Below are 12,514 nucleotides of genomic sequence, written 5' to 3'. Positions count from 1 at the left end.
ACATGTAATGAATCGAATGAGTCAACCGCGTAAACCAATAATTTGAGAAACCCTAATTCACGCCTGGGTGGCGAGAAATAAAGCCATTGTCATTCTTGTTCCTAAAACATATTCGTTTGTCTCCTTTCTTATGTTCACTTACTTTCTTAAGTATTGTATTTAGTCGGTGGTGTGTTGTGTTGACTCGACCCCCACCCTGGTAGCGGGAGAGCCAAACAGACCAAAAACATTAACCGTTACCAGGAGCATGAACTCCCAATTCATTGGCGAGGTAAGGCAAGTGAGGGGTGCGAGATACATTGTTTGTTATATTCTTCTAGCTATGTTTGAGGTTTTCTAGGACGCCTGAAGTTCCCTTTTCCTTTTGATAACACAGATTATGCAGTATCATTGCCGACTAACGAAATTGTATATGAGACAATCTATTGTGTCCAAGTGATATCATTGATAAAGCTAAATCAATTTGCTTTTGGACAGGATTTTACTTGAATGGCATAACACCACCACAACAACAAAATAAATTGTAACAATTTTGTCATTGATACATGGAACAAGTGAAAGTTTTGTTAACATTACTCTGTTATACATGAACATGAATTTTAATGAGCACTATTAAACGGCTATCCTGAACATTGCTTAGCCTCATCATTTAAAATGCATTAATCATACAAAGTGAAATTTCAAAATGCATGCGTTCAGACTGTGAAAGAGCACAAACACACATATCCACACCCAGATGTCCATCCATCTACATACTAAGAGTTTCATACCACACATGTCTACACCAAGCAAGAAGTTTTTGATAAAAATAAAGAGCACACACTTAAGTGAAACAATAATTTCATGTCCTTTTTTTATTTATTTTTCTCAGAATTGCAGAAAGCTTCATAAGTAATTACTCATTGAAAAAATAATCATACAATTTCCTCCATTGTAAATCCTCTTGATGCAACATATGACATCAAAATTATGTGAACTCCTTTGTAAATCCTCTTGATGCAACATATGACATCAAAATTATGTGAAATGGCGGTGCACAAGGAGTGTAGCTGTTAATTCTTCTTTCTAAAAGAAGAAATCCACCCTTAAAATAAATAAACTCTAAAAGAAAGAGAAAAAAAAATCCCTTCAGAACGTTTACAAAATGACAATGTTCAGATAAGAAATAAGAAAGATATGGTAAAATATCACATATTTAGGTAAAACATTTCTTGACAAGTTCTTATCACTGTTCAAATGAGTTGATGATGTCATACCCTCACAATCTTTCATGGATGTTAAATATTGTCATACAAGTATATGAAATTCAGAAAAAAAAAATATTTTCAGCTAATAAAAGTAAGAGCATATTCCCACACAAAATATATCAGAGTTAACATTTGTTCTTTTTCATATTGGGTGGTTTTAAGGTCAGGCTTATATTTATACAGCTGAAATATGAGATTTTTTTTCAGTTCTGTATACAAAACGAATAAGAAATTATGAGTATGACATCATCAACTTGCTGATTTGAATAATCATAACGACTAGCCAAGAAGTGTTTTCTGGAAAAAAAAAGAAATTTGAGAATGTCATTGTAACCTTCTCATTTCTTATCTCATTTCAATCATTTCTGCACTGTTCTGCACGGATTTTTTTTCTCTCTCTCTTTCTTATGAAATTGATAAAATTCTGGAGTGGATTCTTCTTGAAGAGGTAGTTATGGCACAGCTGTAGACTAGCAACATAGACAAATAATTTGTATAAAGGTCATACTGTACTGGCTCTGCAACAGTCGTTTCTCTGACACAAAAGATCCACTGAAGGACGATCACCACTAAATCTGACCTCTAGCTGTTTCGCATTGTAGAATAACACTGCTTTTTCTGCAGTCCTTGTGCTGAGTTTTATACGTGTGTGTATACATTTCAAAAGAAATAAAATTTTGTACAGTATATCCTAAAGTCTGAGGTATTCTGGGTCTCAATATTGTAGCCATGCAGGAGATAAATATTTTGCAACAAGCTGTCATCTGTTTCCTCCCCTGTACTTGTACAGTTCTGTGACCTTCGGGTAACAAACCTGAGCCCCGGTTTTATCAAAAGATAAAATTGATCTTTAAATTTTCTTAACACACAGGCTGCCATAGACTTATCATAGAAACCAACTTTATATCAATTCCATCTCTTCATAAAACGGGGTCCTGTATTGAACCTACAGGCATTAGTTAGTTGAAATCAGACGTTTTACATATAACCAATTTATGTTCTTTGCAGCAGCTTTCCCTCTCATCAAAGTAATACAGTGCACTCCTATTATAACGAAATTCCTATTACAACGAAGTAAAAATTCAGACAGTAACATTATCAGCTCTATGTTTTTTAATGTTTATTTGTTCGCTTATAACAAAATTCTCATGTAACAAATGAAAACAGTCGGTCGCCAGGATTTCGTTATAATGGGAGTCCACTGTATTTCAGAGTTCAGGATGACTTTTACAGATGGAACTCATTTTCTCCTTCACTATAAATCATGGGAGACAAAATATAAAACAAGAGACCCGCGGGTCTAGCGCTCACCTGAGTATCGCAAGTTCACCTTTCACGCAGTCACTAATCTAAATTATTCACAGCTCTACCAAAATTTGACGAGGCATTCTCAAGTGGAAGATGAAAATGTACAATAAGGGCCCAATTTTTTCAAGATTCCTTAATTTGGGGGAATTGGGGCCCCCTGGGGCCCTCTGGGTGGGGCATGGTGCCCAGTTTGATAAATTGAGATCCTGACCACCTAGGGATGCTACCTGCCAAGTTTGACAAAAATCCATCATGAGGTTTTCAGGAAGAAGATGAAAATGTACAATTCAGGCCCCCATTTGGACCCTTCCAACCACCCCCCCCCTACCCCCAAGAGGGGCACCCCTGGATCTCCTATGAACAAACTTGAAACTACAGTCATTAATGTACTCACTCATAGTATTATCTCAGCTCTATAACTTCTGATTCTAGAAAAGATTTTTAAAGATTCCTTCATTTGGGGGGTTTGGGCCCCCTGGGGGCCCCCTGGGCGGGGCATGGTGCCCATTTTAACAAATTGAGATCCTAACCCCCTAGGGATGCTACCTGCCAAGTTTGGTGAAAATGGGTCATGGGGTTCTCAAGAAGAAGATAAAAATGTACAATTTAGGCCCCATTAGGACCCCTCCTCACCCCCCCCCCCCCCTGGGTCCCAAGGGGGGCACCCCTGATTCTGCCATGAACAAACTTGAAACTACAGTCATCAATGTGCTAACTCATAGTATTAACCTAGCTCTATCACTTCTGGTTCTAGAGAAGAAGATTTTTGCGGATTCCTTAATTTTGGGGGGTTTGGGCCCCCTGGGGGCCCCCTGGGTGGGTCATGGTGCCCATTTTAACAAATGGAGTTCCTAACCCCCTAGGGATGCTACCTGCCAAGTTTGGTGAAAATGGGTCATGGAGTTCTCAAGAAGAAGATGAAAATGTACAATTTAGGCCCCATTAGAACCCTTCCCCACCCCCCTCCCCTGGGTCCCAAGGGGGGCACCCCTGATTCTGCCATGAACAAACTTGAAACTACAGTCATCAATGTACTAACTCATAGTATTAACTTAGCTCTATCACTTCTGGTTCTAGAGAAGAAGATTTTTACAGATTCCTTAATTTTGGGGGGTTTGGGCCCCCCTGGGGGCCCCCTGGGTGGGGCATGGTGCCCATTTTAACAAATTGAGTTCCTAACCCCCTAGGGATGCTACCTGCCAAGTTTGATGAAAATCGGTCATGGGGTTTTCAAGAAGAAGATGAAAATGTAAAAATTTACGCACGACGCACGACGGACGACGCACGACGGACGACGGACGACGGACGACGGACGACGGACGACGCACGACGCACGACGCACGACGGACGCCGGACGAAGGGCGATCGCAATAGCTCACTTGAGCCTTTGGCTCAGGTGAGCTAATAAACTAGAAATGTCACTATGGCGACTGGTATGCCTCTGCCATAATGCATGATTCTCCTAATAGGTCTAGATAGTACATGTGGACAATGTGTGATTACATTTTCACAAAATTGGCAAAATATTAAAATGACAAGTTTGTCGCAAATGTGTTGAATGTTCACCTTCCTTGACCTAGGTTTAATTGGATGAATAGGAGAGCACGTATTTGGGATTTAAGGACATTAACTTGACTTTGACCCATTCATATGTTTATGCATTGAGTAATTTTCAAGGTACGGAGAAAAAGTGCAATGTCTGTATTGAATAGTAAATTGTTACCATTTTCATCTGGCCTTTGACTCTAAAATTCATAAGATAAACACTGTCAGGCAGAACATGCATAAATATGAAGTACGTTTCAAGATAACTTGAGCCACTTCTGAGATATGGAGGGAAAACTTAGTTCAGCACTTTCACTTAATCGTGACCTTTTGACCTTTGAGGCAAAAACAAAAGAAAAAAAACCTTTCCAGAGCATCTCTATTAGGTTATACATGCATACACCAAGTGTCTAAAAAAAGAATACTCCTAGCATTGCATAAACACGAGGGAAATAGTAAAATTTTGAAGTGTTGCCCTTTACCTTTGACCCCTGACCTTGGGCCCGATGATCCGTAAATTCTCTAAATAACCACTGCCAGTCAGTACATGTATTTACAATGTATACTGTGTTCCATGAAGATACCCTGAACAATAATTTCCAAGATACAGAGAAAAAAGGTGAAGTTTTAATATTTTTACTTGACCTTTTGACCTTTGACCTTTGACCTCATGACCCAAACTTTCACCAGTGAATCTTAATTGGGTAATACATGTATACACTAAGTTTCAAGAAAATATATTCAGGCATTGCAGAGATATGATGGGAATAGTGAAATTTTATGTATTTGACCTTGACCCTTTGACCTTCAGCATGTGCACCCAAAAGTTGATAGGCACAACTTTACCCCCTAATACACATACATGCCAAGTTTCATTAGGATACCTCAAAACGTTTTGATGGTTACCCTGTCCATGGAATTCATTACGGAAGGACGGACAGACAACCCAAAAACATAATGCCTCCAGCACCACTTAGTGGCGGAGGCATAAAAAGAGTGGGACTACCTTGGATTTGAACCAATGAAGTGCCACTCACATGATGCAGCACCGTAATCTGAGCAAATGCCCATCAATGGCAGAGCAATGATGATGAACTTGGACCTTCAACCCAAATGCCTCCCCATCTTTGTCTACCTTTGCTGTCTAATTAATGTTTTGTGGATATTGTATGCTACATGAAAGAGGACAAATCATTCTTGCAGAGTGTGCAACCTTGAACAGAGGTTTTGATTTTGTGTCAACAATGGTTTGACATGGAAAAACAAACAAATAAATAATCGCTTGTAAATATAAAGGGAAGACATTACATGTATTTTGAATTGCACACACCCATTGCACTCCCATTATATAATGAACAAGGTTGTAACAAAATTTTGGATACATGTACATCAAAGTAAAATTCAGGTCCCAAAATCATCTTCTCTGTATCTTCTCTTTCTTTGTGTAGTTACAACGGAATTTTGACATGACATAAGAAACTTGCCCTTCCCAAAGACCTTGTTAAAACAGGAGTTATCCACATCATCACAACTTGGTGCCTGAATGGAAATATCTCTTGCTATGTCTTGGTTTCACATAGATAGGCAATACATATACTGTTCATTTCATCAACTACTACAGTTTTACTCTCTTTACCACACGAACAACTTGCCAACAATACCTTCAATTTGTTATTCAGCAAGCCTGTCTGTCTACATTTTAAGCATGGGTGATTTGGCAGTTGTGATTAACATGCAATGACTGTATACACCAAATATTTTGTGAATTTTTCAAGTCAGGTGCTATTCCTGAAATTAAAGACATGCAAAAATAATGACTCTGATCCTGATGTTGATGTGATGTACTCATATACATTTTCCGTTCAGTTCTAGATTCCACAATTGCAAATTTAACTACTCGCGAAATCGTCGGGAATTCCCGATTTGCATAAATTTTAGATCTGCAAAATATATGGCGGATACAGTACTTCACACAACACGGCATTCTCCCACTCAAAGTACATCTGTTGCGCATCACATCCCACCATTTAATGATCTGTGAAAATCAAAACAACAGTGGGCTAACATTATTATGATTTGCACACTAGCAACAGGTTGTGTCATATCTCTATTTTTCCATTCTACTGTACAGGCATCATACAGACTATAACAGTCTTAATCATTCCAGATCAATACTCTATCACATACATGTAGGTGTCTCATCTGACCCGTCAGTGTTGTTTTTTATAGGCAACTGACAATATATTCTCTGAAACACAAACATTTCAGACTAACTAACGTTCATCAGTCTGGATTCTGCTCAATGAGATTCAGTTTGCTACTAGACTTGGAGTCAAAGACGATCTCTTCACTTGGGTCACAGAATATGGGTGTCCCGCTCTTGTCGGTGGTGATCAATATATGCCCCTTGCTGAGTTGAGTGACAGGGATCTGATCTAACTGCACCTGGGGAACCATGACTTTGGTATCAACTGCCACGCTCTTGTCTGCTTCGGCGTTTGATGCCTTGCCGTGAATGTTCTTCAGGTGCCGGCGGACATGGTGACGTTTGCGAAAACGTCTCTGGCACTCCAGACATATGAACTTTCCTAGACTGCTGTGGGCCTGAAAGTGGCCCTTCAAGAGAGCCTCGCTGTTGAACCTCCATGTGCATCCCCTGAAGGTACAGGCAAAAGGCCTGCTCTCAGAATGCACTTTCATGTGGCGCTTGAGGGCAGTCTTGGTTTTCAGCACTGTCCCGCACACATGGCAAAGGCCAAACTTGCACGGGTGCAGCTGCTGGTGTTCAAAGATAGCGGTGCGCATGTCCGAGGTGAAGTCGCAGAGCTCGCAGCTGAAGAGCTTGCTGCGGTGGGTTTTCCGGTGCTGGCTAAGCTGGTGCGCTGCCCGGAAGGCTTTGCCGCACACCTCACACAGGTGGTTACGGGAGCGGCCATGGACCCCTAGGATGTGAGTCCTGAGGCTGCTCTTCCGACAGAGAATCTTCCCACATTTAGGGCAGAGACATGGCGTGCGATCCTCCACGTACCTCTTCTTGATCTCAAGCTTTTTGCCCTCATACTTCCCCTGCTCTGGCTTCTTTCGCTTGCAGGCAACCTCTCGTTTTTGCTCAAGGTTCCTTTGATGGTATTCTGACAGCCGAAGTACTTCCTCCCCTGTGACATCGTCTGGAAGAATCTTGCATGACGGAACCATCCTGTCATAGTCTGTTACTTGCCTCTCTCCCTCCAAAATGTCCATGTGTGTAGATTTCATGTGGTTGATAAGACCTGTCTCATTGTCAACAAAGTCACAGTGGAGGCAAATGAAAACATGCAGTCCAATGTCTGTGACGAGGTTACTATGCGCTATGTGTATTTGCTTGTGCCGCAGACCAGAAATAAATCTAAAATCATCTTTCTCAAATTCTACCTGCATATCATCATCAGCATCATCATGTTCATCATCGGTGCTCTGCTCGACAAAGCTATCACTGTATCCATCAGTTGCATCATTCTCTTGTTTGTCATCACCAAGATTACCATCTTCCTGCTTAAGGATTTCAAAACCGGCATCCAGGCCCAGAGAATCTGTTCTTTCGGCAGCATCGTCACCGGATAGATCAGGAAATGTGGTTCGAGAAGCCTGTGACTCTGTGAAAGGTCCTGTCTTCTCTCCTGCACACTGAGCAGTTTTGTCCATCCCATCACCAGTTTCACTTGGTTCAGAAATATTGGTGTTACTCAAACTCTCGCTCAGCTCCTGTTCTTCAAGCAGCGAATGTCCTTTGGGACTACCCTCAGCAGCTGCACTCGATGCATTTTCATTACCTGCTACATTTTCCGTTTGATTGTCAGCTTGTGTCAGTGACTTGAGTCCCTTTGTGACTAGCTCTGGAAGGATCTCTGCAGCGTTAACCCCTCCCTCAACCTCTCCCACAGCGTCCAACTGCCCCTCCCCAGCCCCGCCCAGATGTACATCTTCTGGACGGTGGTAGGAGTGGTCAACATGAGGTAGCTGATCATTGGCACTTTTTTCATCCTCTCCAACTTGGAATAGTGCCAGCTTGTGGAAGCTAACATAGTGACCAACCAGCAGGTCCTTGGTGGAGAAAGACTGTGAACAGAGGATGCAGGGGGCTGCTTCATCAATGTCATCTACAGGAGGTAACAGAAAAAAAGAATGAACAGGATCATCATTCCATAAGTCATGGTGTCAATGCTTTCCATACCAATCATGTGTCACACTATACCATAATGTTGAATACAACACAATCAACTGTTGCAGTATTTAACTCTATGGAACCAATAGAATCATGTTGTTATCAAATCAAGATGCTTTTTCAAGGGTTTAAAAACAATAAAACCCAAGGGAAGATTTCTTGTAACAACATGAGTTTGTTATATCAATGCTCTTTGTATAGAGAACTCACTGCTCTATACACCTAGACTAATGTTCTGACCTTCCTTTCTTCTGCACAAAGTTTTTTTTTTCCCCCTGAGGGCCATATATTTCGAAGTGACAACAAAACAAATGAAAAGGAAGTACTAATTACAAAATATGAATGAACAACTGTAAAAGAGGACATTTTGGGGCAAAATTAAAATGCACATGAAAGTTCTTGTCTAAACAATATGCATTAAATGCCAGTAGCAAAACTTAAGAAAAAAAAAACTGTAAAAAAATAACATATTTCATGCCAATGAAAAAAGGCTGCCAGGTTCAATTGGCAAAAATTTCATGCCATGAAAATGGTTTGGTTAACAGGATTAAATGATGTGTCACAAGGTCACTGTTAGATTTTCATACTCACGCTGAGCATGGTGCCGAATGAAATCTAGAACGCCCCCAAACCACAGCTCACACTTTGAGCAGTAAGCCACCTTGTGAGCTGCACAGTTCCCACCTGCATGACTGGAGACGTCCAGCTGAGCTGAAAATTTGATGGAACAGGACACATATTTCATACATTGTATATCACATCATATAATGATGTGAAGATGTGGCCTGTAAATGTACAGTAAATGCAATGCGACACAATATTGGTAACTGTATAATTGTTGGTTAGTACAGAACCCTGATGTCAGCCGAGGCAGTGTAGTAGAGGAAAAATGTAATAACTGTCATGTGTGTGGGCTGATCAATTCAGGATCAGCATGGCACTACGGTGCTGTGAATAGTAAGAGTATAGTTCTGCGCCTGATAGTGGATCCAGTGTATTCAGAATAAGGTGACAAGTGGAAGCTACAAGTAAAACCGCATCAAGCGAGGATCCAGTTCCTACTGAGGTGTAGTTGTGGAACATCTATAGGCAAGACAGTTGAACAAGCTTTCTTTTCATTTCCAAATTGTTTGTTTGCTTTTTTTTTTGTAGGTGGTATTAAAATTCAATTCATCTCATCCAGAATTTTGGCTTCGTACTTTCTGTTTGTCACAACCTCCTGATTTTGGTTAAACCTTGAAAATAATTTCACAGATTGTTTTAATAAACTTTTCTGTGAATAGCACGAGTGTAATCAAGTTATGATGTAAGTTCCCCCGTGTGACACAAGGTATCGCAGAACTAGACAGCAATACTCCAGAATGTATTGAATTCACTCTCCCCTCATTTGGGGTCACTCATTCTATATCACCACAAACGTTGGCTTGAAGTTTATTCCAATTGAGAAAGGCCAATTCAAGCCATAGCTATACAGTGTACTGCCATTATAATGAACACGGTTATAGCAAAATTCTAGTAACAACGAAGTAAAAAATTGGACCAAAATGTTATCCACTCTGTGCTTTTTTACTTTATTATTTATCCGGTTATACCAAAATTTTGATACAACGAAAGAAAACTGCCGGTCCTGAGGACTTCATTATAATGGGAGTCCACTGTATTATGCTTCATACATGTTACAGCCAATGTAAAGTTCTGAGCTTCAAAAGATTGTCAGAATTGATATTTGCATACACTTTTGCTACAGTCACAAATTACTCTAAATGCAGGTTTTAAGTGAACTAAAGAGGATGACTTTAAAGCAATAATCTGAGGAATGAAGGTCTACATTATAATACATCTGAATAGCCAAAGGGAGAGGTTTAAAGGTAGACTCTTTGGCCCGAATTCACGAAGGTGGTACAAAGGAAAAGATTATTTTGTAACAAAATTACAGCATTTGTAGCTAAATGAACATTTCGTCCACGAAACGGAACGGTAATTTTGTCGACGAAATGATCAATTTTGTAACGAAATATTCCGTGCGACATTTGGCGCTCCATGGTTTTTGTCCATGGTTTAAACCATGGTTTCAATTGTACCGTACCACCTTCGTGAATTCAGGCCCATGAGTACTCATGCCAACTGTCCTGATAGTGCTGAATTATCAAAGGAAGGAAGAATTGTGAAATGAGGCTGGCAACTCTGGTGTTGCTTTGCATATTATGGAAGTTATAGCATCAAAAACTGAATGGTCCTCCCAAGATATAAGTTAGATTGGGAGTGAAAAGTACACTTACATTATTTCTAATGATTACTATATTGTACAATTCTACATCCAGAGCAAACAAAAAATAATAACAATGATAAAAAAAAATAAAAAATAGAATACAAATAGCAGATGCACATTTCTTTCAAAATTATTTTCCTCAGCTCAATGTTTGTAAGTCCTATCAAAACCAACCTATCGATAACTAATTCCTTGTGCAACTTCCAAATTGTATTGCATGCAGAGATCTTTCAGAATCATTTCTGTTGAATGAATGAAAATTACAGAACAGACATACGTACAATTGTATCCCCCTTCTTGCAAGAGTAAAGATTAAAAAAAGGAAAGGAAATTGGAGTGCGCTCCATCGGAACTTACCGCTTCTGCTGTGAGAAGGTCTGTTTGATGGAGAGGTTGCAAGGTGTGAAGAAACAGGGCCAGGGGATTTCCCCTCTACTCCCACAGGCAACGATGGAGACGATGAAAGCTCAGACATGTGTGGAGAGGCAGACGTCGGGCTCAGCCTGCCATTGGCAAAAAGGATGAGACATGGGTAGAGGATATTCAGTCGTTCTCCTTGGCTTCTACACTTGAGGGATTCCACACTGTTTTTACACATTTTTCATTTTCATGTTAATGACTGGTTCAGTTAGCCTTCATCCAGCTGTTACCTGCCAATTGGGTGAATGCACCTGCTTGCATCATATCAACTGCACAGTGAATGAGGACTCTTTCGGTTTCTTTCTCTCCTGTTCATTCTCATTGTTTTTCCATTTTTGCTATGCCTCCCCCCCCCTTTTTTTTTTGTTAGCATCACGCTAGACCCTGGGTCTAGTGTAGTTTGCCATTGACCGAAAGATCGGTCTGTAGCTGGTTGTCGGGGATATATTCCGCGGAGACTGCGTCTGGCATTGGCTTCACGGGAGGAGAGCGATAACGTCAAAAAAACAACAACAACAAATAAATGAATAAAAGACTCCTCCGGACAGACGGATCTTTCCGTCTAAGTTTGGCATATAGAAAATGTAACACAAGTTTTAGAACTAGAAATCTAGAAGTGTCTACCAGAACCTAGACTAGTACATTTAATTCAGAATTCTACATCATAGGCAATATTTATTTATTTTTTTGTTTTCAGTGATCTTTTTATTAGATCTATAATTCCATTTCCTTTGAAAATATAACAATTCAAAAAAAATACACACATTCTACATAACATTTGTCATAAATGTTCCTACAATTATGAGACATAATTCATAATCCATAATCAATAACCATTATGCAATGTCTGCAACATGAAAACACACACACACACACATACGCACAAACAGAAATCAAAATTCATAGCGCGCTATAATAATCACATGTTAACATTCACCTATCTAGACCCTCTAAATTCATTTCCAAAATCAAGTACGAAATACTGCCAGTGATAAGCGCAGGACCAGTACTGTAGTGTAGGCCTAGACTAGACTAGATATATTTATTTGAGTCACAAACATGAACATGAAGGGATGGGACTGTATTGTACAAACCTATGTTTTGTCAATTAAACTGGAAGACGGAAGCGCAGCAGATTCAGAAATTAAACGGGGAACCTCCTTCTTGACGTCTTTTCCAGATCACATGGAAAGAACGGCGGCATCCTCCGATCATTTCGTTGTTGTACGAGTAATAAACTCGGTTTCGATTTTCCTCACATTCTGTAAATGAGTCGTACTCCAGCTGTGACCCTAAGGCTGCGTTCACATAGAAGTATACTTTTCGGGTATTCGGGCTCGTTTTTCGAGGGCACGCGAATAGCTGCTTGAATCGAACGATAGGATTTCCTCACACCGGTTCACATAAGAGGGCACTATTCGAAAGTACGAATAGCTGCGAAAAGTATAGCAAAGTGGGAATAGCAAAGTGGGAATCGAGCTTGTTCGATTTTTTTGCAGCGTATACCGTCTCTCGTTTATGAAA

The 12,514-nt window shown here is 40.1% G+C and overlaps 1 protein-coding gene across 1 annotated transcript; it reads right to left on the bottom strand.

Annotated features, from left to right (window-relative positions):
- Nucleotides 1–5,923: 5,923 nt before the first annotated feature.
- LOC139710561 (uncharacterized) lies at nucleotides 5,924–11,168 on the bottom strand. The gene is made up of 3 exons (XM_071622491.1): nucleotides 10,928–11,168; nucleotides 8,893–9,012; nucleotides 5,924–8,236 (listed from the first exon to the last, which is right to left on the bottom strand). The coding sequence occupies exons 1-3, from the start codon at nucleotides 11,166–11,168 to the stop codon at nucleotides 6,384–6,386; spliced, it is 2,214 nt and encodes a 737-aa protein (XP_071478592.1). The 3' UTR covers nucleotides 5,924–6,383.
- Between the last annotated feature and the right edge of the window lie 1,346 nt (nucleotides 11,169–12,514).

Source organism: Diadema antillarum, unplaced genomic scaffold, assembly GCF_040938485.1.
Source record: "Diadema antillarum isolate AM-2024a unplaced genomic scaffold, OU_Dant_1.0 seq00001540_RagTag, whole genome shotgun sequence".
NCBI classification, from domain to species: domain Eukaryota; kingdom Metazoa; phylum Echinodermata; class Echinoidea; order Diadematoida; family Diadematidae; genus Diadema; species Diadema antillarum.
Note: the sequence above shows the minus strand (reverse complement) of the source record. Positions and strands in the feature narration are given on the sequence as shown.

What these genes read in the sequence shown, in the direction of transcription:
- LOC139710561 (XM_071622491.1), bottom strand. Translation starts at nt 11,168, where the DNA reads ATGTGTAAAAACAGTGTGGAATCCCTCAAGTGTAGAAGCCAAGGAGAA. An exon ending in ACCTTCTCACAGCAGAAGCG is followed by an intron (nt 9,013 to 10,927) that starts GTAAGTTCCGAT and finishes TCAAATTTTCAG; the next exon opens with CTCAGCTGGACGTCTCCAGT. An exon ending in CATTCGGCACCATGCTCAGC is followed by an intron (nt 8,237 to 8,892) that starts GTGAGTATGAAA and finishes TACCTCCTGTAG; the next exon opens with ATGACATTGATGAAGCAGCC.